The sequence below is a fragment of the Rhipicephalus microplus genome, chromosome X (genome assembly GCF_043290135.1).
Source record: "Rhipicephalus microplus isolate Deutch F79 chromosome X, USDA_Rmic, whole genome shotgun sequence".
In the NCBI taxonomy this organism is placed as follows: domain Eukaryota; kingdom Metazoa; phylum Arthropoda; class Arachnida; order Ixodida; family Ixodidae; genus Rhipicephalus; species Rhipicephalus microplus.
Window position 1 is genome coordinate 187,363,487 of NC_134710.1, and position 24,846 is coordinate 187,388,332.

General features: G+C 46.5%; 1 protein-coding gene across 4 annotated transcripts in view; it reads left to right on the forward strand.

The window, feature by feature from the left end:
• The first annotated feature begins 3,869 nt into the window (after positions 1–3,869).
• The window catches only part of LOC119177296 (N-acetylgalactosamine-6-sulfatase), a 53,756-nt gene continuing 32,779 nt past the window's right edge, over positions 3,870–24,846 (forward strand). For 2 of the 4 annotated variants that reach the window (XR_012887125.1, XM_037428754.2), the window contains exons 1-3: positions 3,870–4,152; positions 21,375–21,498; positions 22,142–22,216. Coding sequence is in view for 3 of the 4 variants with exons in the window: in XM_037428754.2 (XP_037284651.2) it covers positions 4,039–4,152; positions 21,375–21,498; positions 22,142–22,216 (313 nt within the window). In the remaining variant the exon portion in view is untranslated. The remainder of the gene's footprint in view (positions 4,153–21,374; positions 21,499–22,141; positions 22,217–24,846) is intronic. The other 2 variants (XM_075878356.1, XM_075878357.1) reach the window with 2 other exon arrangements.

Consider the following 24,846-nt stretch of genomic DNA (forward strand, 5'->3'; position numbering starts at 1 on the left):
CTGATGGACTGCAAAATGGGTTTCGGAAACACAGAAGGTTGGAAGACAATCTGTTCTCACTGATGCAGTGCATCGAAATAGCAGAAAAAGGACTCAGGCCCCCGTAGCTAGCATTTTTGGATATCAAGGGAGCGTACAATAGCGTGGTTCAAGAGGACTTGTGGGGAATACTGGACACACTAGGTGTGGAAGATGGAGTCACTAATCTTTTAAAGGATATATATAAAGGTAACAAGGTAGTTATACAGTGGAAAAAAAAAACAGGTATCCAAGCCCGCAGAGGTAAAACCGGGGCTTAGGCACGGGTGTCCTCTGTCACCCTTGTTATTCATGATGTACCTACAAGGATTAGAGGCCAAATTAGAGGGAAGTAAACTTGGCTTCAACCTCTCTTTCGTCAAACAAGGAAAACTCATTGAACAGGCACTACCAGCATTGGTGTACGCAGATGATATAGTGCTAATGGCCGACAACAAGGAAGATTTGCAGAGACTGATGTACATCTGCGGTAATGAGGGAGATAGGTTAGATTTCAGATTCAGTAAGGAAAAATCAGCAGTCATAATTTTTAATGATAATGAAGGTAGTGAGCTTAGAATACAGGAGGTCACGCCAGAGATAACAGATAAATACAAATATCTGGGCGTATGGATAAGCAATGGGACCCAGTACCTAAGGGAACACGAAATATACGTGACGATTAAAGGTAACAGGAATGCAGCAGTGATGAAAAACAGGGCACTGTGGAATTACAATAGGTATGATGTTGTGAGAGAAATATAGAAAGGGGTCATGGTTCCTGGTCTGACGTTCGGCAATGTGGTCTTGTGCATGATATCAGAAGTCCAAGCATGATTAGAAATTAAGCAACGTGGAATCGGTAGGCTTGCCTTAAGAGCTAACGGAAATACACCAAATCAGGGAGTACAATGTAATATGGGATGGACAACATTTGAGGGCAGAGAAGCTAGCAGCAAGATAAAACCTGAGAAGCGATTGAGATAAATAGGGGAGAAGTGTTGGGGTAGGAAGGTATTCAGCTACTTGTACATGAATGTCGATACAAAATGGAAGAAGCGAACCAGGAAATTGGCTGGTAAATATTCAGAAAACAGCAGGTGGCCAAACCAAAAAGAACTATCGGTTAAGAAGAAAGTGAAGGAAACGGAGACTGACATGTGGAGAATCGGCATGATTATGAAGTCCGCACAAGAGATCTATCGAACTTTCAAGCAGGAAATTGTCAAGGAAAGGATCTATGATAATACTCGGGGTAGTTCTCTACTGTTTGAGGCCAGGACGGGAGTGTTGTGAACCAAGACATATCGGGCATATACAAAGGGGTAGACACGGTATGCAGTGCATGCGGAGAGGAAGAGGAAACTGCCGAATACTTGATAATGTTCTGTAATGGGCTTCACCCTATAGTTCAGGATGATGGCGCAGAGTTTTTCAAAGCACTGGGGCTTAGGGACAGGGAGGGCAAAATAGAATTTAAGCGGGTAGAATTAACTAGAAGGAGGTTATCTGATTGGTGGCTAAAGCCAAAGGCACAAGTGAAAATTAAACCCTTCACTGCAAATTACAAGTCCTTAACCTCACTATTTAAAGAAAAAAAATAAATCTTGTGTTTGGTTCACCAATTATTACGGCTAGGTGGCGTTAGCCACCGCCCGATCTAAAGGGTACAGCCATATCAATCCATCCTTCGCAGCGCAGCCTGAACAGAGTCTGACGTCTTATGCTATGTAGTTTGATACAATAATTGTATGAAACTCTATGCATCACGCAGACCGAAAGTCGCAGGCACTTTCTCGACTAACCACTGCATACTTGTGGCTAGCGTGCATATTTGAATGGCGCGTCCGAGATATTTGTGCGGTGCGTCACTCGGGGGCTCGGAAGGCCTGTAAAGGAGGAGGGACCGTTTCTTGGAATTTGTGGCGCGCCGGTGGCTCGTAGCGCTGCCAAGTGTAGAATCGTTAATCGCGACGGCATTCTGCATACGATGCGCGTGTTTACTTGAAATGTATGAAAAAAATATTGGAGGTGGTTTACGAGCTCTTCAAGTGTTTTACCATAGAGCCACGCCAGTGTTTGAGACTTTTTCGTTGTGTATGACAAGGAATTGCGTTAAAAGGTATCTTATCACGTGGTAGAAGAGTACAATTGCTCCAAGCGTCGCACCATGTGAAATGCGTAACAAAATTTTTCATCGTTATCCTCATATCAACAACAAAGTCTGCAGCTACGTAGGTGCGCATGTTGCCTTAGAGATGTGAAGTGCATGTGGGCTTCGTTACTTCGCTAAATGGTGATGATTTAAGGCGTAGTAGGCATTTCGCAACTATACTTGCAGTAGGCGCCTTAAGAGAGCTTACAGTGGGCTCTATGAAAGCCGCTCCTGCAGCTTATACGCTGTGACTGTGCTGGACATTCTGTGCAGGCTTGGCGTTTTATTTTATTTTTCATTGGGATAGCAGTTATAAGGACACTCTCAACGGATTTTTGCCATCACCGTCATGTTCCATGTAAAGCCCAAATCAATAGCATCGCCCCGCGCATCGTATGTTATACGTGTGGGTAGAACGTACTCGCGAGCAGGTGCGACAAATGCGGCTGAAGCACACATGAAACGAGCTGGTCATTTCCGTCGCACGGAGGGTGCATGCTATGCCATCATCCCGCGTGCGAGGCGTGAGAAAAGTGGGGTATGAAAAAAGTATGTGTACGTTTTTGTTCGTACACGAAGTATATGTGGCTACAGGAAGGGTCGGAGCAGTAGCGATAGAGAAATATGCAGGCTGGAGGGATCAGGGCATTGAGTTCAATGACCATGAGGGTGTGTGTTTGGGCAGTGGAGAGAAAGGAGTGGTGGTGGTAAAGACTGCAATGAACGCCGGAGGGTTTTCCAATGACTTCCGTGTTTTCTCGTAGAACTGTGCCTTGTAGAGGACGAGTCGCTTGTCGCAACGTCGGCTCCATGGCACACCCCCTGTTTACGAATTTTCGTAGCATGGGTGAAAAAGGGAAAAGAGGGTGAGGAGGAGGGAGATGAGAGTTGGACGTTGGAGACATTTGCAGGCGGTCGAACGCATAGGAGGTTCTTTGAAAGCTTAACCATGCCCATTTTCACCTGTATACCTTTCAATCATTTGGCATTTAATTGCTGAAATCTACCCTCAGCTCCGCTGTGCATCGGTTTTCATGGCTTTAGTTAAAACCGCGCATAAATATTTACGCGAGATCAGATCCAAAAAGGGTTATCTGCTAGCCTTCCTTTGTAAAACATTACAATTGGTACCGTGTTAATCGCTTCGCAGTTCGCCCTTGCGGCGAAACAAATCCCCCCCCCCCCCTTTTTTTCGGTCTAGCGTGCTTCAATCGCGACGAATTTTAATTTAGAATCATGAAGCTAAGCTTCGTGCCGCGACCATTGAGGATGGAAGCAGTAGGTGTTGCGCAGAACATTTGTGCGTGTGACCTTGACTCTCGCTTGAAGTGATATGCTTTCCTCGAGATGAACGCTTTTCTATTCTAAATTTCGTATTTTTTCACGCCGGGCAGCTGTTTTGCACTCTGCAGAATCCAGGCGCCACGTTTCTTCGTTGGCAGGGTCTGGATCTGGATGTAAGGCGCCCATTTTGTAGGATAACTCTGCTGTAACGTACTGCTGGTGGTGCCTATGTTCGCTTCCAGTCGAGTCGAACGAACAAACGAGACAAGATAGAGGGGAAAAAAACGGGGGATGCACTTGAACGTGTAGCTTATCAGGGGCTAGACTGATACCAGCCGCAGGAAAGGGGAAGGAGTGGAGTGCGGTTGGCATCATGAAGATATATTTGTTGGAGAGGCGGTTTTCGTAGCATTCGACGCTGCAGCCTTTATTTATTGCGCCAGGTGCCACTCTAGAAGGCGATTCACGTCCATGAGTTGCCTGACAAGGAAGCGCCGACTTTTATCATATAATGCGCACTACCCAGTGAGAACGCCGACAATATCCCGTCGTGAGAATCGGTAAAATCCGTGCAGTGGGCGATGGGACCGATGAAGAACACTGGCAATGCATTGTGCCTGTGCCTCATGGTTTTGGGGTCAGCACAGTGCTCCTTTGAGGTCAGGCCGAATTTCGTCGTCATGGTGATGGATGACGTAAGTGACCATCTCTTTGTTCAACACAAAAAAAAACAAAAGTAAATAATATTGTCGAAGACATACATAATGAGACTATGGGAGCTACTGCTTTATACAGAAGTATCTGTAGCACAAACAATGCAAGCGAAACCCGATAAATGAAGCCACTTGATTACAAAAGCCTGTTCTTAAAAACAGCAGAGGGAGCTTTCTGGCTTCGACATGACTTGGTAGAATGAAATGTGCTTATATCTCGTATACTGCATTTATTGTACTCATGTTGCCATCATGCATGATGATACGTGCGACTCTGAATATCGACCCGTGGTCTTGCAAAAACTGTGGCTCTTGCTTGCGCTCTTGGCATCGCAAAGATAAGCGAGAGAACAGATGGTCTGCGCGCACACACAAACAATCCACCATAGCCGGCTACTCGCCGTTGCGCCCCGCCGCGGTGGTCTAGTGCCTAAGGTACTTGGCTGCTGACCCGCAGCTTGCGGGATCGAATCCCGGCTGCGGCGGCTGCATTTCCGATGGAGGCGGAAATGTTGTAGGCCCGTGTGCTCAGATTTGGGTGCACGTTAAAGAACCCCAGGTGGTCGAAATTTCCGGAGCCCTCCACTACGGCGTCTCTCATAATCATATCGTGGTTTTGAGACGTTAAACCCCACATATCAATCAATAAACTCGCCGTTGCTTCGCATGAAATTGATTCCCACAACGTAAGGGATCCACCTAGCTTTTCTACAGGTGAAGCTCTTCATGGTAAAGTGGCCTAGAATAGAGGCAGCATAGGTATTATTCTATTAAACTCTATGATAGGGAGTGTTCAAAGTGCCGGCTACCACGTGGGCGTTTTGCGGTGAACTGCCGCGCCGCGCCACTGTTGCGCCGGACCCGTTAGAGTTGCTATATATGCTACCTTTAGGTAGCGCCTCAAGGTAGGACCTTTAGGTAGAACCTACCTTAAGGTGCTACCTAAAGGTAGCACATACAGTAACTCTAGGACCCGTGGGCTTTCCGCGCTCGGGAGCGCCCGGAAAGCGAGGGGCGTCTGCTACGCGCTGTAGTTTTCAGCGCTCGGTTTCCACACAGGGATCTTGAAGTCTACTTAACTTTAATATTTGATTGATTTGTCGGCTCGAACATCTCACAACCACGCTATGATTATGAGAGACGCCGTAGCGGAGGGCTCCGGAAATTTCGACCACCTGGTTTCTAAAGTAATTAATAAACAAATATCGTTATCATCAATTCATTCATCATCTTTACTAACCCAACTCGTTTTGCGCAGCATAATAACTTCATTCTGCCCAAAACACGAACTAATTATGGAAAAAAGACAGTTCACTTTACGGCCATATCATTATGGAACACAGTGCCATTTCTAATAAAATTCAAAAACCGCATGAATTTCGCCATGAATTGAAAAAAATTTTTGTTATGCGACACTCACTCTTCTGCCTAACCGGTTTTTCCCTCGCCATGTCATTCTCTTTTCAGTCTCTCGTTTTTTGATGTCATGCTATTTATATAGAAGTATATAAATATATTTTACAATTTATATTTCCGACTGCATTTAGTTAATGAGAGCATCGTCATTTATATGTATCTGTTATTCATTTTTTTAAACCTTGTATTCTCTTAGTTTCGCACTGTTGTTGCTAACCAAATACTTGTGTTTACGTTTCATAGGATGTCCCATTTCAGTGTACACTACGGGACCTCCTTCTGTATATTATTTATTGTACATCTTATAATGAAATAATAAAACTTGATTTGATTTGATTTGATTTAACGTGCACCCAAATCTGAGCACACGGGCCTACAACATTTCCGCCTCCATCGGAAATGCACCCGCCGCAGCCTGGATTCGATCCCGCGACCTGCGGGTTAGCAGCCGAGTACCTTAGCCACTATACCACCGTGGTGGGGTTTAACTTTAATATTGCGGTGCGGAATGAGGCTTACCAATCTTAAAGCGTCGTGTTAGTGCGCAGGTAGCAACAGAATGCGAGAAATCGTGTGTCAAGCGGCACAAGCGTGGTCTATAGTTAAATTTCACGTCAGTTGTGATGTGGACTTGTTGGTAGTTCATTTTCAGTTATATTGTCACGGGCTAAGATTTCCTTGTGGCGCTCGTAAGCAACTGGAAGAAATGAGGGCACATGCAGACAGACAGAGCGCTCTGTCTGCATAGGCCGTCATTTCTTCCAGTTGTTTATGTGCGCTACAAGGAAACTTACTATAGTTAATGTGACCGAGTTTGTGAACGTTGGAGCGTCTGTAAAAACGCGCAGAATGAACAAGGACGAGGAAAAGAAACTTTTTCGCATGAGTAATCCTGCAATGAAATCACGCATGCAATACTTTTAGAAAAAAGGTGGTAGTACTTGCTAACTTTGGGGTAGTAATGGTTTGTCACATATGTTACAACCCTGGTAGTAAGTGCAGCTAGTAACGGTGAGGATGGTAACAGTTACTACCTCTGCTGTTACTACCAGGAGTTAGTAACTGTTACTGCCCTAGCTGTTACCACCCATGGGTAGTAACTTTGAAGGTTTCAAGAAAAAAAGTAGCAACCGATACTACCCAGTTCATTCAATTCATTTTGGCATATTATTTCTCCACTGCTAATGTTAGGTAATCAATGTCTTATAACTAGACAAATTCGGGTAAGAAGCGGGGTGTGCCATGAATGCGAAGAATGTATAGACCAAACAAGTTTACTATTTTTTACGTATACTTGTAGAACGAAGTAAGCGTGGGGTATATATAGCCCCTACTTCGCAGGGGCACATCTGGCACAAAGGAGCACTTGCGTTTCAGGATGAATTTTAACAAATATAAATCTATAGCACTATATTATACTACCTGGTTACGTTTGTTTAGTGACGTAGCACAAGACTTTTAATAAGCTTTACTAATAGAAAATTAAATGTTATATTTATTCATTATAAAATGGCCACAAAAAGGCATTCTGTACAGTGGCCGGAACAAAGTACCGAACTCATTCTCAGTGCATCTGAATGATTCACAGGACTAATATATCAGCGTTTAAAAGGTAATACTCGTTTTGGGGGTTGGACGCGCCAAAACAATGATAATATTTGTAGACACACCGCAGCGAATTAACTGTGACTCTCCTCGAAGCTATATGTGACCGTCTGGTTAATTTGATCTGCCGGTGTTGTTAATATGTGCTGTATTTACTAAGTTTGTTGTAATTGTCTATTACGACGCGTGTAGCACTTGCTTATGGTTCGTTAACTTGTACTTGTAGTTTCGATAATATCAGAATGACGTTTACATACCTCGGTTGCATAATTTGAAACAAAATGTATTTTCTTGATCTGTAAATACCTTCTGCGTCATTTTTCAGTTTAATGATAATACGTCGAGACAATTCCTCTCATAAATTATCAGAATAGCATTCACACACTATTTTGGATTAGATAGTGAAAAGCCGGGTAGCGAAGAGGTAGTAACGGGGCAAGAAAAGTTGTAACGGCTGCAGTTACTACCTTTTTCGTTTCAGTTACTAACTGTTTACGTACGTAGGTAGTAAAGAGGTCGCAAAAAGTTAGTAATGGTTGTAGCTAGTAACTGTTTACTAACGCAGGTAGTAAACAGGTAGCAAAAGGATAGTAACGGTCGAAGAAAGGTAGCAACCGCTGCAGTTACTACCTACTTGCTTGCAGTTGCTACCTTTTTACTTTTTTTTTAAGAGTGAATAAGTAAGAGTGATGAAAGAAGGTAAATTACTCAAGCAGTCAGCTGAAATACGCGCAGTGATTGCTTCGCTCACCACTCTATACGAGCACCACAGCTCGTGGTCGCCAGTGGTTTTCTAGCCATATGCACAACGCTTAATTTGACAATTTGTTAGCCTCGACTAGGTATTTATTATGAACATAGCACATCGGGAAGACGTAAGGGAAACAAAACAAACAGTCGAGATGGCTATACGACCTCAATAGTGTTAGTTTATTTTCACTTCTGAGGCAGCGTATAGTAAGGCTCCCGCGCAAAATTTTTAGAAAAATGCTGACAGTTGAAAGAAAAGCAGTGCTAAGTAAACTGTCATTATTCCACAAGTCTGCGCCTAAAAAACGAAGCTGCTGCTCCAATATGCCGATACCATGAAATTAGAGTAACTAATACCCCTATTCTTGTTGCCCCGCCGCGGTGGTTTAGTGACTAAGGTACTCGGTTGCTGACCCGCAGGTCGCGGGATCGAATCTCAGCTGTGGTGGCTGCATTTTCAATGGAAGCAAAAATGCTGTAGGCCCATGTGCTCAGATTTGGGTGCATGTTAAAGAACCCCAGGTGGTCGAAATTTCCGGAGCCCTCCTCTACGGCGTCTCTCATATTCATATGGTGGTTTTGGGACGTTAAACGCCACATATCAATATCAAGCCTATTTTCGCTGTACAAGTTGAGTTACTGCCTGAATAAATACGGTAAAAAGTTTACTGATGTGAAAGCATCATTTTTCAACTGCTTTAGAAAAATTTTTCAAATATAGGCACTATACTTATCTACCTAAACACACACACACACATTATATATATATATATATATATATATATATATATATATATATATATATATATATATATATATATATATATATATTGTAGTGAAGAGGAATGCCCACTGCTGCAGCGACATCGACACGTTGGCGCGAGGCACGAGCTAAGACTGCCTGGTTGCTCCTGCGACGCTGCCCGTACATCCGGCTAGCTCTTGCTACTTCTGTACCGACGCTGATACCGCTTTTGACCTTGAATTTACATTATATTTTGGTGGAGAGTGCTGCGGTCTTCCCTAGTCCTGGAACTGCGTAGCCGAAAGCTGCCGTTCGTCATGCCTGACGACGCTGTCTTCACACCCCCACCGGCTTCGCCATGCAGGAGCTGTCCCGGTGCCAAGCTCTTGCGAGAACCCGACATCTTCAGCGGCACCGACGAGAAAGACGTTGAGGATTGGCTGGAATCTTATGAACGAGCCAGCGCTACTAACAAATGGGACGATACCACAAAGCTTGGTACCGTGATGTTTTATTTAACGGGTGTTGCCAAGCTATGGTACACAAACCATGAGGCGGATATCCCCACTTGGACCACCTTCAAAACCTGCATCGGAGATGTTTTTGGACGCCCTGGTGTGCGCAAACTTCGCGCAGAACAACGCCTACGACGTCAGTCTCAACAAACTGGTGAGACATTCACCAGCTACATAGAGGACATTCTCGACCTCTACCGGCGTGTCAACCCGTCGATGGCAGAAACTGACAAGGTGCGACATATCATGAAAGACATTTCCGACGACGCCTTTCAAATGCTGCTCTTCAAGAACCCTGTCACTGTCTCTGAAGTCATCGAGTTGTGTCAAAGTTTCGACGAGCTGCGACGACAGCGTCTTCTCACGCGACGCCCGGACGTCCCGGATGACACCCTCTCAAGCCTGATCACCACATCTGACCTTCAGTCGCTGCTATCGCAGATCAAGGAGTTTGTTCGTGCTGAGGTCGCTCGTCAGCTATCGCTGCTATCAACAGCCGGCCAACCACCGTCACCCCTGCCAGCAAACATTCGCCAGGTCATCCAGGAGCAAGTTTGCGCGGCTCTGCCATCTGCCCGTGACACTTCACCATTGCCGAGCCCTGTTGCCTGTGCCGAGGTAAATGCACCTCTAAGCTATGCTGAAGTGGCAGCTCGACCACCTCTTCAGACTTTTTACGTCACTTCCCTCAGCCGTGCCGCTCCGACCCTATCCTCGGTTCGCTCAGCCAAGGTCCGTCCAGAGTAGTGGACAATAGCGTACACTCGACAATCGCCTAATATGCTTTGCCTGTGGGCTACCTGGCCACATAGCGCGATACTGCCGTCGGCGCGTCCCTGTCTACCACCAGAGCTTCGAACCTGCCCCTTATGTGCCACCGCACCCTTCGTCTCAGCCCCCCGACCAGATGTCATCGTACGCCGACCACCGCCCTCCTGTTAACCGCCGCTCGCCATCACCTCGACGCCGCTCGCCATCGCCGATGCGTCGTCGTCCTTCATCGCCGGAGCGGGAAAACTAATTGCCGCAGCTCTAGAGGCAGAAACTGCGTCGCCAGCGAAAAGACCAAGGCCTCTCACTTCACCAACGAATGTTCTGGACGTACATGTGGACGGCGTCCCTGCACTCGCTCTTGTCGACACTGGTGCCGCAGTTTCAGTGACTCTGCTAGCTAGACTCTGCCGCTTGCTCAAAAAAGTTATGACGCCACTAGCAAGTATATCACTTCGTATAACCAGCGCAGATCACGTCACACCGGCCGCGTCCTGTACTGCTCGCATCACGATTGATGGCCTCATTTATGTCGTTGAATTGCTAGTGTTGGATTCCTGCTCCCATGACCTCATTTTGGGCTGGGATTTTTTCTCCGCTAATAAGGCCGTCATCGACTGCTCTCGCGCTGAGGTGGCATTTGAAGTGTTTGACGACGCTCCATTATATGATGCTCATGAAACCGGGGACAAACTATTTGTTGCTGAAGACGTCATCATACCGCCGCACTCTTTTGCCCTTACCATGGTGTCTTGCAACTCTCTCGCCGAGTCTAGTGCCCTTTTCACGCCATCTGCTCTTTTCGTTCGTCGCAAGTGTTCGCCGCTACCTTATGCCCTTCTAGAACTTCATGAAGGCGTCAGGAGACTGCTCATTTCGAACCTGTTGTCATGTCCTGTAACACTACTTCGGGGTGAGTGCGTCGGGCGTGTTTATATATATATATATATATATATATATATATATATATATATATATATATATATATATATATATATATATATATATATTATTAGAACAAACGGAATGTAAATAAGAAGAAAGAAAAGTGGTGAAAAGATAACCAGCCATGAGCACGGCTGGTTATCTTTTCACCCACTTTTCTTCTTATTTACATTCCGTTTGTTCTAATAACTTCCCCTATACATTCCTTGGTATTATTGTCTGTTAGATCTCATTATATATATATATATATATATATATATATATATATATATATATATATATATATATATATATATATATATATATATATATATATATATATATATATATATATATATATATTGTGCGTGCTGTCTTCCATCTTAGTCGACCCCATACGCATCAGTTTGAATATGGATTTTAAATAGACACGCCTCGTGCCATTTTTACGTAACATCTTTGTGGTGGAGGTGCTGGGTACTTCTCCGTCTTCATCACGAAGCTCCGCAATGGCCGCATCATGATAGGTCCAACCATGTCACAGGTTGAACAACCATCGTCTTCACCACCTGCCCCTACCGTGACTTCTACATACGTCGTTCTACCTCCTGCTCGTGATCCCGGTGTATTTTCCGGTCAAGATGGCGTTGACGTCGACAAATGGATCAACCGGTACGAACGGGTCAGCGCAAGCTGTAGGTGGGATCCGACTCTTATGCTTGCCAATGTGCTTTTTTACCTCGATGACCCACCGCGAGTGTGGTTCGAGACGCACGAAGCGGAGATTACGAGCTGGGACCCCTTTAAAAAGAAGATCCGCGACCTTTTTGGCGACACCGTTGGGCGGCAGGTCGCAGCGCGGAATCAACTGGCGGCTCGTGCACAGACGTCGACGGAGTCGTACGTCACGTACATTCACGACGTCATCGCCCTATGCCGCCAGATTGACGAGCACATGAGTGAGTCTGAGAAAGTGGCCCATGTGCTGAAAGGCATAGCAGACGACGCATTTAATGTTTTAGTTTACAACAACGTTGCCACCGTTGACGCCATCATTAAAGAGTGCCGGCGGTTCGAAGAAGCCAAGAGCCGCCGTATTACTCAGTGATTCACCCGGCTGCCCAACATGGCCGCAACCTCATCATGTGAAGCCGCCCGCCAGTCCCCCACGTATGACAACGTCACACGCATTGTTCGTCGGGAAATCGAAGCCGCCTGTCCGGCTCTTCTTCAGCCACCCGTTTTCGCAACGCTCGCCTCTGACCAACAACAGCCGTCAGTGGCGTTAATACAAGCTGTGGTGAGGCAGGATTTGCGAACCTTGGCCTTCCATCAGCATGTTCCTTGACTCGCCCTGAAGTCCCGTCCTACTCCCTAGGACACGCTCGCCGTTCACCTCCAACAATGCCCTTACGTAACCCTTCGGAATGGCGAACACCCAACGACCGGCCTATTTGTTTTTCCGGCCACCAGCCTGGGCACGTTTCTCGCTATTGCCGCCGCCGTTGGTCAAACCGACCACGTCAGACTTTCTCTACCTCGGCGCTCATGCATCCGACGACCCCTCGACGTTCAGTCGCCGCACCCTTCAATTTCTATTCATCGTCCTCTTACGAGCCTTCCACTGACGCCCCTTTGCCCGGTCGCCGCTACCCTGACGCCCCTTCGTCCGGTCGCCGCAGCTCTCGCTCCCCGTCGCCGCTACGTCGCCAATCCCGCTCTCCGCCACCTCGGCGCTTTTCCTCACCGAGCTTATCTGGACGACCGCAGTAGGAAAACTAGATATTGCAGCTTATAGAGGTGAAGCTGCAATACCAATGACGGCCGAAAATCCTCTACTGACGCTTCCCACGCACCATAGCCTGCTTGAAGTAGAAGTCGACCATGTTCCTATGACCGCTCTCATTGACACAGGGGCGCACCTGTCTATTATGAGCGCTTCTCTACGCTGTCGCTTACAAAAGATTATGACGCCATCTACGACGCAGGCAATACGTGTTGCCGATGGCGGTACTGTACCAGTAATCGGAATGTGCACTGCTTGTGTCAGCATTGCTGGTCGTTACGCCGTGGTCCTTTTTGCCGTGCTAGCCTGCTGCCCTCATGAACTCATACTTGGCCTTGATTTTCTTTCGGAACACTCGGCCTTAATTGGTTGTTCGTCTGGTACCCTCAGCCTTGATCTACCAATCTTTGCCGACTACTCTGCAAAGCCCACCGGCCGCTTGAGCCCAACCACTTTCGTTCGCCTTCCACCTCGAGCCGTCACGTACGTGTCTTTGTCATCGACCCCTCCCGTTCCTGACGGTGATTATATCGTTACGCCAATTACTGACGTTCGGATGACGCTCAGTGTTACTGTGCCCTATACCATCGCGACCATAGCAAATAACTGTGTGTTACTTCCGCTCCTTAACTTTGGTTTCACCCCTCAAGTGTTGCCCTGCCAGATGTCTCTAGCCAAGCTAACTGCCATAACAGAGGACGATGTCAGTGTTGTCGCTGTATCTGCTCTTGATCGAAGCGCAGTTTCATGGTCACCCAGCTCAGACGACGGTATTTTTCGAAACATGATTGAATCGGAGCTGTCGCCTCACCCGGCCGACGCTCTCTGCCAAGTTTTGGCCTCATACAGTGACATTTTCGACACCGACAATCGTCCCTTGGGCCAGACTAAAATTGTCACTCACTGAATCAACACTGGTGACTCTGCGCCCATTCACCGTTGGCCGTACCGCGTGTCAGCGTCCGAGCGAGAAGTGATTCAGAAAGAAGTGGCCAAAATGCTTACGAAAAACGTAATCGAACCATCAACGAGCCCTTGGGCATCTCCCGTGGTATTAGTAAAAAAAAAAGACGGCTCATGGCGTTTTTGCGTTGATTATCGCCACCTGAACAAAATTACCAAAAAAGACGTGTACCCTCTACCACGCATTGACGATGCCCTTGATTGCCTCCATGGCGCCACCTTCTTTTTATCTCTCGACCTCCGATCTGGCTACTGGCAAATTGCTGTAGATGACATGGACCGAGAAAAGACCGCCTTCGTTACCCCTGATGGTCTTTACCAATTCAAGGTCATGCCATTCGGGCTCTGCGACGCGCCAGCGACCTTCGAGAGAATGATGGACACGCCCCTACAAGGATTTAAATGGTCGACATGTTTGTGTTACCTGGACGACGTGATCATTTTCTCACCTACCTTTGCAACCCACCTTGAACGCCTTTCGACCATTCTATCCATATTTCGACGGGCCGGCCTGCAGCTCAATTCCTCCAAGTGCCACTTTGGTCTTCGTCAGATTACCGTATTGGGTCACCTTGTTGACGCTGCCGGCGTACGGCCAGACCCGGCGAAAGTACGCGCTGTAACAAACTTCCCAGTCCCACGCTCTGTCCATGATGTTCGCAGTTTTGTGGGCCTCTGCTCCTACTTTCGCCGGTTCGTGAAAAACTTTGCGGCACTCGCCCGGCCACTCACCGACCTTCTCAAACAAGACGTCCCATTTTCTTGGGGCCCTCCTCAAGCTGACGCCTTCTCTCAGCTGATCACCGCTCTAACGACACCTCCTATTCTTGTACATTTCGACCCCGATGCTCCTACAGAAGTGCGAACAGACGCGAGTGGTCACGGAATTGGTGCAGTTTTGGCGCGAATTCAGCGGGGCAACGACCGTGTAATTGCGTACGCAAGCCGTCTGCTTTCTAAGTCTGAACGTAATTTTTCTGTAACAGAACGGGAATGTCTCGCTCTTGTTTGGACGGTTTCAAAATTCCGTCTTTACTTGTATGGCCGCCCTTTCCGTGTCATCACAGATCATCACGCGCTGTGTTGGCTTTCTTCTCTTAAGGACCCCACTGGACGACTTGGTCGTTGGGCATTACGCCTACAGGAGTATTCCTACTCGGTTGCTTATAAGTCTGGACGTCTCCATCTGGACGCCGATTGTTTATCCCGCTACCCTGTTGATCAGCCCGACGAACCAGACATCGAGCCTAGCCTCAGCGTCATGTCAATGTCCCAGTTTCTTCAGATTGGCGATGAACAACGTCGTGATGCTTCTCTGCGACAACTTATTGGCCGTCTCGAATCTGCTCCGAACGACAAGCCACTTCGCATGTACGTCCTCCTGAACGGCACGCTGTACCGTCGTAGCCTCCAGCCAGATGGCCCTGAGCTCCTTTTTGTCGTGCCGAAAAATTTGCATGCCACCGTGCTGCACGACCTTCACGATGAACCAACTGCTGGTCATCTGGGTGTATCTCGGACGTACGACCGCGTGCGTCACCGCTTCTTTCGGCGCAGTCTCGCCCGGTCCGTTCACCGTTACGTGTCCTCCTGCGATAAATGCCAACGGAAGCGACCTACTGCGCCCCCGGCTGGACTTCTTCAACAAATCTCCTTCCCAACCGAACCTTTCTTCCGTGTTGGTATAGATCTTCTCGGTCCTTTTCCCCGAGTCAAAATCGGGCAACAAGTGGGTCACCGTTGCTATAGACTACGCGACTAGGTATGCCATCACTCGAGCGCTCCCCACCAGCACCGCTACTGACGTTGCGGACTTTTTGCTCCACGACGTCATCGTGCACCATGGCGCTCCTCGCTAATTACTCACGGATCGCGGCCGCGCATTTTTGTCCCGTGTAATCGACGATCTTCTGCGCTCTTCCTCGACGCACCACAAGCTGACCACTTCCTACCATCCCCAAACAAATGGCCTTACCGAACGGCTAAATCGGACCTAACAGACATGTTCGCGATGTATGTGTCCTCCGACCACCATGACTGGTACCCGGCGCTACCTCACGTGACCTTCGCGTACAATTCTTCACGCCACGACACTACTGGTTATTCACCCTTTTATTTGCTTTATGGCCGTGATCCGAAGTTACCACTCGACACCCTACTTCCAACCACTACAACGCCGTCAACCGAATATGCACGCGACGCTATTGCTCGTGCCGACCACGCACGTCAGATCGCCCGCTCTAGACTTTCGGCTTCGCAAGCCACCCAGAAAGCCATCTACGACAGCCGGCATGCTGACGTTCACTTCTCACCCGGTTCTCTTGTTCTCCTGTGGTGCCCAGTTTGTCGAGTTGGCTTATCAGAGACGCTGTTGTCTCGCTACATGGGTCCTTACCGTATCATCCGCCAGGTAACCGACGTCACCTATGAGATCATTCCTGCATCTGAGACCACAAGCCTGCCTGCAACCACACCCAGTGATGTTGTGCACGTCAGCAGGCTAAAACCTTACCACCTGCCTACTGAAGACCGTAGTTAATGTGCTCCGAGACGGCGCTTTTACCGCCGGGGGGGGGGGGGGGGTAATGCTACGTAGCTGACATATCAGTGGTCAGAAGACGACAACGAGGAAGTGGTCTGTCAGTTGTGTGTGCTGTCTTTCATCTTGGTCGACCCCATACGCATCAGTTTGAATATAGATTTTATATATATATATATATATATATATATATATATATATATATATATATATATATATATATATATATATATATATATATATATATATATATATATATATATATGTATATATATATATATCTGTGTGTGTGTGTGTGTGTGCGTGCGTGTGTGTGTGTGTGTGTGTGTGTGCGTGTGTGCGTGTGTGTGTGTGTGTGTGTGTGTGTGTGTGTGTGTGTGGTATAAACAGGTATCGCTGAACCTTAGTATGAAACACTTTCGGGAGATGCGTGCGTTAATTTAATTGCTTCAAGCCTTCACCATACGAAATGAAAATAATTTCACTCAACTCCTTCTTAACTTCAGGTATTCTCAAGTTTCTCGGTAGTTAGCTTTGGCACGGTTTGGAGATATTTACAAAAAAATGTAGACTAGAAGTTACATGAAATGAAATTGTTCCCGTGGCAGCGGAGTGCGCATCGATAGGGCACCTGGCTGCAAATTCCGGCTTTTTTCTGATGTGCTCAATATAGCGCACATAGCACTTTCGTGCTGAAGCTCCCTAGTTCTGTCAAGCTCAAAATCTTTGCATTAACTGACACAGCTTGTCTGTCGTCGCCTCAACTAATATGAATAGATTGTATGATAGGTAAGGCAAGTTTATTGCGTAATCGACTCCAGCGAGCAGGAAATCATGTTTGTTTTCGGGCGATCACTCATAATATGAAGTGAGGAGGACACGATGATTATCAATTCATTTACTTTGGTTTGTCTTGTATTTTTTAAGGCAAAAGCCTTAGATGGCTCATCAAACGCGGAAATTAATTGTGTGCGTCCCATCGTCGTCAATACGAGTGATGCGAAAAAGTATAACGTCATCACTTTACCATGACGCCAGAGCTTGATGAAGTTTGTGACCGCATCATGATGTCATTCAGTGGGATGTCATATGATGACGCCATCACCTGACATGGTCTCTTTGCATTGCCTCTGTGATCCATAGGCCGATCACAGAGGCCATGTAAAACGGTGACGTGTAGAAACCTTGCAATGCCTTTGATCCTGGGGGCAGCGCGCAATCACATTAGATGAAGAAAACTTTCGGAGGGGGGCCGGAGAGGATCAAGCCCTTGAAATTAGAAAAAGAAGAACGTGGTTTTCACCGTCGTTTTAGGCGAAGGCATAAGAGAGCTCGTGAGTCCATTTTTTACGTATTTTAGCTATGTAGTCAATTCGTCAAAAATGTATAGGTAACTGCTTCATATTGAGATCGATATTGCTGATACCTATGTTTGCATGCCCTGGCAGAGACAAATCGTCAGGCCACGCATCATCAGATTTCTGGCCGACGAAAGCGGATTTGCGCGCTATACGCCATATTATTACAATTAATTGTTACGCAAATCACATCATGTCATGAGCTTACCAAGTGAACAACACACAAAAATTACCCGAGTTATTTTTTTTTTTTTACTCTTGGCACCATGCATGGCCCTGCTGACGGATGCATTTAGCGCTTCGCGCGAAAAGGCTTGGAACAGCAAATCGTGGGAGACAGCCATGTAAAATCAATAGAATTCACGAAATAAAATGCACAGAAATGAAGTATGCAAACTTGTTTGCATGGGATAGCCATCTACTATATGTGCATATATCTGCTACGTTCTCCTGGTTATGTTTGCTATCTCCAGCTTATTCTCTTCTGCAGCACGTTTACGTTCGTTATTCCACACAAACTAAATTAAGCACCTACTCTCACGATGGTTGAGCGCAGAATTTGTTCCTCAAAAGAGTGCGTAAGTGCGGACGATTGTCGTGAAAAAACAGCTGAAAAGAAACATACAAGGTCCCCGCTTCACAACTACCAAACGTGTTATCTGTGGGGTGAGTCGCCACACTATTGCGTGCCAGTGATGCAGAATTAAATCTTGTCCATATTACCACAAGTTGGCTAATAGCGGCCGATATATCGGGCACGTAGCACACGTCCACCGCGCGGCTTCCAGAGTGAAGAAAACCCAGGAGTCCGGAACGGCACCGCCGCGGCGCGGGAGTTCACCGCGAAAGGCCCTCACTCCTCCATGTATTCCAGCGGCGCTTTGGACACTCTCCTTATTCCAGGGTCTAGGGCAATCTCTCGTCTAGGCAATCTATAATTCATCGTCCCTCCGGCGTACCGAGTAGCGTCTCCCTCATCATACAATTGATGACGTTATGTGTGTGTCCTTCTACATAGTATCACTAGATGACGTTAGTGGTTTTTGTATAGCTGACGATTTCGTATAGTTGACAGACAGACAGACAGACAGACAGACAGACAGACAGACAGACAGACAGACAGACAGACAGACAGACAGACAGACAGACAGACAGACAGATGGACGGATAGACGGATAAAAAGATAGACAGATGGACAGACGGACGGATAGACGGATGGAAAGATAGACAGACGCACAGACGGACAAATAGACAGTAGATAGATAGATAGATAGATAGATAGATAGATAGATAGATAGATAGATAGATAGATAGATAGATAGATAGATAGATAGATAGATAGATAGATAGATAGATAGATAGATAGATAGATAGATAGATGATCAGGGTGACTGCAGTACGCAAAAAATTGTCCCCGTATCTGCATGTTACACTGCAAATGCCATCGAAAGACGATAGTCTTGCGTCTGGAGAGTGTGGACAAAATGTTTATTTGATGTTCTGGGCAAGAAAATCGGTGATTGGTATTCTGGAGGCGCTGCGTCAGAGTACCTCGAGCGTGCTGCGGAGGTGAACTAGCGCATCAAGTCACGTCACACGGGAGACATGAGCGCTATCTGGCAGTTATCTTGGAAAACGAAGCGGGCGGCGTGCGCGCCTGTCTCGGAGGTGATAAGGTGTAGAACGCAAGGCGACGGGTAGCTGCCACCACCACATCGTCTTAGCAAAGCGTTGAAAACACTTGCCTTTTCGTACAAGCGTTGCATCGTCAGCTCAGCGTAATAAGCGCTACAGTCCTTAGAATTACTTACCTTTTCTAGTAAAAAGACACACATACAGAATTTCGACGTGTTGTTATGGTGCCTCAGATATGCGCAATAATCGCTTTTAATTGACAATTTTGCACAACTATGAACACTAGATCTTGAACAATATTGGAGGGCGCTGCGGAGGGGGTCGGCCGTTTGGGGTATCGTTTGGTGCCGTTTAGGGCATCGTTAAGGGCGGACAAACAGACAAATGTACAGACAGACAAAAATTTTTGCGTCGAAGGTCCCCAAGAAAAACTATCGTCTTTTAAAAAATGATTCGCATTTAAAACAGCGTGAAAGAAGATGAAGCACGTACGAGTGATGGAACACACAGAACAGCACTCATCCTGTGTGTTCATTCGCTTTTGCTTCATCTCCTTTCGCACTTTTTTTTTAATTATAAAGGTAGCACATGTGCTGCGTATAATGAACCGCCATTAGCCGTGTGCGTTTTTATCCAGTGGTGGTGACACTGTCGCTTGCCGTGAGAATCGCCAGCTTAAAGCAACAGCGAGTCAGTGATGAGTGCTGTGAGACTCATATATGTGATAATCAAGATATGCATAAAAAAGTATACAGGGACATCTCAATCATACGATTCTTCGTAGCTTGTGTTTCGGGCCAATGTCTGCATATTCTGCAGCAGCATCGCGGAAAAATGGCCAATGAGCGAGTGATGCTACTCGTGTGTTCATCGACTCCACGACGGCACTTGCGATTGAGTTTGTCACTGAGTACGACTGTTTTCAAATTTGTTCTCGACTTGCTTTCATTAATACGGTTTTTGGATAATGCGTATTCTTTTGGGGTTCCTAAGAATACGAAAATAAAGCTATATGAAGTCATTATACATACGTCGCTATTGTAATATTAAACGTTAGACAATGACAGCCCAGAAGACCAGCCGAGTAAGATTTAAGTGCATTAGGCGGACATTGAACGTCCGAAGTGTAGGTATGACATGCTTTATAGATATGTAAAAAAAAAGTCAATGCCGCTCCTTGAATCTGCGCTATCATAGCGCTAGAATTTGCACTCAATCTAAGAAGCTGAAACAATTGCTGTTGTAAACTGCATACCACGGTTCCCAATTTTGCAATGCTACCTCAATGAAATCAGTGTGTGCTTAGTTGCGCGTACATCGTGTGCAGAATGCTAAAGCAAAGTGGTCGTCGTCGATTCACCTTACTTCTTGCCACCGTCTAGAACAACCCGCGTTGTGCTTCGTTTGTGCCAAATATAACCTAAAGAACAATAGGTAGGGTTTAACGTCCAAAATTGGCAGATGTTTTTACAGAATAAACAGCCCACATACGGGATGAACACACACACACACACACACACACACACACACACACACACACACACACACACACACACACACACACACACACACACACACACACACACACACACACTCAAACTCGACCACTTCAACGAGCGCCTAAATCCAAGTACACTGACCTCGAGAATTTTCTCCTCCATCGAAAATGCGGCCAGGATTGGGTTAGCAATCAAGCACCATAACCATTAGACCAGCGTGGCGGGATACGCCAAAAAGTAAGCATTCTGAAAACGATTGCCACTCGTTCATGATACTCACTAGTCACTCGACAAAAGGAAAATACTGGTCCAGTGATGGTCATCTTTGAAACGCACGGATGTGGTATCGAAATACCGTATAGCGTCTGAAAGCATCGTGATAAGTCATCAAGATGCTAATCTGTACATCGTTCTTTGGCAACCTCTCGAACCCTCTATGAAATAAAGGAGAATAATCGCACAGAGGCTCCCTCCCTGATCACATGCGTGTAGATTCAGCAGAATGTATTGATCATCGTTTGTATTTTTTATAGTAAACACATCTGAAACGCTAGACCTTTTGTGTTTAAGGGGAACATTTTTTCGAAAGAAAATTCGAGATTATGTTGACGAGGAAAACTCGCACATGGAGCTCTCCGGTCTCTTTTTCGTGAATGTGTGAAAGTGGCTACAGCAGAAAGGTTTGCCTTTTCCCTCAGATGGGCTGGGGAGACCTTGGCATCTACGGACATCCCGCTAGAGAAACTCCAAACCTGGACAAGATGGCGTCCGAGGGAACCCTTTTCACCGACTTCTACGCAGCAAGCCCTGTATGCTCGCCGTGTGGGTAACCGAAAAACGCTCACGTTTCCGAGTGCCGCCTCAAAATAAATGTCCGAGTAAAAGAGCAAGTGGTACAGATAATATCAAAGCGATATAGCAATTATCACACGGTCTCTTGGGCAGCGCCAGGATTTTTCTACGGGGGAAGAGGGGGTCACTTACGATAAACGAGTTCCTTTAGGGATGATTGAGAAGTGGGATATTTAGGCGTTGTAGTTTGACTATGTTTGATTTTGGGGGGAGGCAAGCGAAAAGTTTTGGAGGGGCGCCAGTCCCTCGGTACCCCGCGCTGTCTGCTCGGCCTCAGGCACTGCTCAAAGTTTTGAATTACGTGTTACGCGTTTATGAATTGTTAGGCGGGCCATAATTTCATTTACGTCTCTCTCTGCTTCTGAATAAGCCATGTGTGAAGCGTACACGCATATCAAGCATATGTGAACTTGCGAAGAGTTCACTGTGGTGCTTGCATTGTGGTTGCCGAACAGAAATCAAAAACACGTTACAAGACAGGAGCTGCAAAGCAAAATGCGGTTGAGCGAAACCCATAAAAAGTGTGGAGTACATTCTATAAAAAAGTTATCTACACGTCACGAGATTAGATGCATAAAGTGCATTATGCGTGGCTGATAACTCTTAATTGCAGCTAGAGCGGCACTGCTCACGGGTCGGCTGCCCATCCGGACCGGGTTCTACTCGACTAACAACCACTCAAGGAATGGTTCGTATACACATAACTGACTGCATAGCACCCAGTGCCTGTATGTATATTGAAGTCGTTTGAAATGCAAGGGGGAAAAATTAGGGCAAAAGTAACGCGAGACAAGGTGAAGAAAGCCACGCGACAAGCACATCACTAAAAACTGAATGAACTGAATACGCATATTTAGAGGCAGCCAAAAACACACGAACAAGATGGAGTGAAAAAAAAAATCAGATCCATGAAGCCAATCTTGGATCTTCCCTGTGTTCATTAGAAGCTGCAGTGTTGCTGTTTCCTGCTACACCTTGGCCTTAAAGAAAACGTGTCAAGATTTATTGAGCGTAACTTTTATTGCTAAACAGTCTAATAGGCTCCGGAAGGTGCGCTACCTTGTTGCCGATTTGGGTCGCCCTTGAACCGTTGAAAACTGGAAACCCCAGCTGAAAGGCTTGGCTCGTGATGAAAGGGTGCTTGACAAGAAGCAGCTAGCCAGACATTTCTTCCTTGCACCGTGTTTCGCACCATCTCAAGCAAGTTGACGCGTAGGACGGTGTCGACGTTGTGTTTTCGGCGAAGAATAACTTGGTTACAGTATGCGCTGCTGTTGAAAGCTATGCACGGTATTTGTGCATAGGGAGAGGTTACCCGAGTATGGGGTAAGGACGTTGTACATCGCCCCGCCGCGGTGGTCTAGTGGCTAAGGTACTCGGCTACTGACCCGCAGGGCGCGGGTTCGAATCCCGGCTGCGGCGGCTGCATTTCCGATGGAGGCGGAAATGTTGTAGGCCCGTGTGCTCAGATTTGGGTGCACGTTAAAGAACCCCAGGTGGTCTAAATTTCCGGAGCCCTCCACTACGGCGTCTCTCATAATCATATAGTGGTTTTGGGACGTTAAACCCCACATATCAATCAAGGACGTTGTACATCAAGTGTCCCTCATGTAAAGGCTATACAGACTGGCCGCGTTGACAGAAGGACCGACCACAGATTAGCGGGGCAGCCTTCTTCCCCCTTCGCTGCAGTGATGGCACTCCGGTCTTGTCCGGTGCCAAGTTGCTTGCTCGTCACGAGGACCGAACGGCACGAGAACTGATTGAAGCTTTCTTCATTTTGAAAGCAGGTGATAGCTGTACGGCTGACCCGGATGAGATAAAGAACTTACGTATACATACGCACGCGTCTGAGAATTTTTCCTTCTGTTGTTTGTGAAGACGTGTATGTGGCTGCCTATAGATATGCGTTTTCTTTAACAAAACCTTCCGTTGTTATCTAGAAGTGGGCTAGTTGGTTCATATTTCTGCACAGCTCACAAACATATTTTGCGCGACGAAAAAACGAGGGAGGAGGTCATTGGGAGCATGAACTTCCGACTATTTATTGAACACGTTCTGCATCAAAATTTATAAGCCAAGCACACATTGACTGCAAACCATACTAATCACAGCTTGTGAACTTCCTCTCTGGCTGCGAGAGACAGACACTGACGCATCACTGATACGCAAGGAACCTCGTACTTATATGTGTAATGCCTAAAACAATTCTCGAGTCGTGGTATCCGGGATTCTGCCGACAACCTGAATCTTATTCAGGTACGGCCACACTCATGAAAATTGCGGTGCGTCAGTAAATATGGCCCATGCATCTTTACCTTTCAGTGAAAGTTCGTGTTCCCACGCGCGCCCATTCACGCACCTTCTCGTCTGGCCGATATACGTCTTGCCACAGGATGGCGCAAATTCATACACTACCCTGCATGGTGGCACATTTTGTGTACGTGTTGGCGTGCTTCTGTTGTTGTGCTTTTGTCCCGCGGCCTACGTTGCCTTGCCTCGTGTTACTTTCGGGCCCATATTTTTCTATTCATCATGTACCAATTCGCACGGCTAAAGTCGAAGCCGCGGTGCCTCTACGCACGGCTGAGTACGGCTGCGCACGACCGTAGGATGAGCCATTATATTGGTACCCGCTAAAACAGGAACTGTAAGACTGCATTGACAAAACTAGCAAGAAAAGAAAACAAAATAATGCCGAGTCAGCGATTCCTCTGCTATGAATTGATTTACTTCGACAGGTGCATGCCCTGACATTTGTCACAGTGAAGATAATACACCCAGAATTTCAATTCATGTGGTAATTTTTCATGAGCCTGAGGCAATGACAAAAGAATAAAGAAGAAAAATCTGTAACGGTCGCTATTTCGGAAAACTTTGGATAAATCTTGGTTCTCTAAATTAGGAAGATGGCTACATTTTGAACAGGATAATGCAGATTGAATGTGCATGAATATTGCAATAGAGAAGGCGGTAACAAATTCAATTTGTGACTGTCCTGTGACCCTTAGTCGAAATTAACGTAAACACGAGTGTGCGAGTAGCGGAAAAACTGAATCAAATAAGAACGCTACAAAAACAAAAAGACAGCTATGATGATGGTATAGTGATGATGAATTATCGTTATTCATGTCCATAGATAAAACACTCAGAGTAAACTTCGTGCCACCCGGCTTAGTTCCACCAACGGACCTAAATAATGCAACTGAACCAGAAACCAGCAGCAAAAACGAACGCACGTTTCGCGTTATTTATGATGAATTTATTGTCGAAATTCCAAATAGTCGGCGACAACTTTTCTTGGCATTGAAGGCAGAG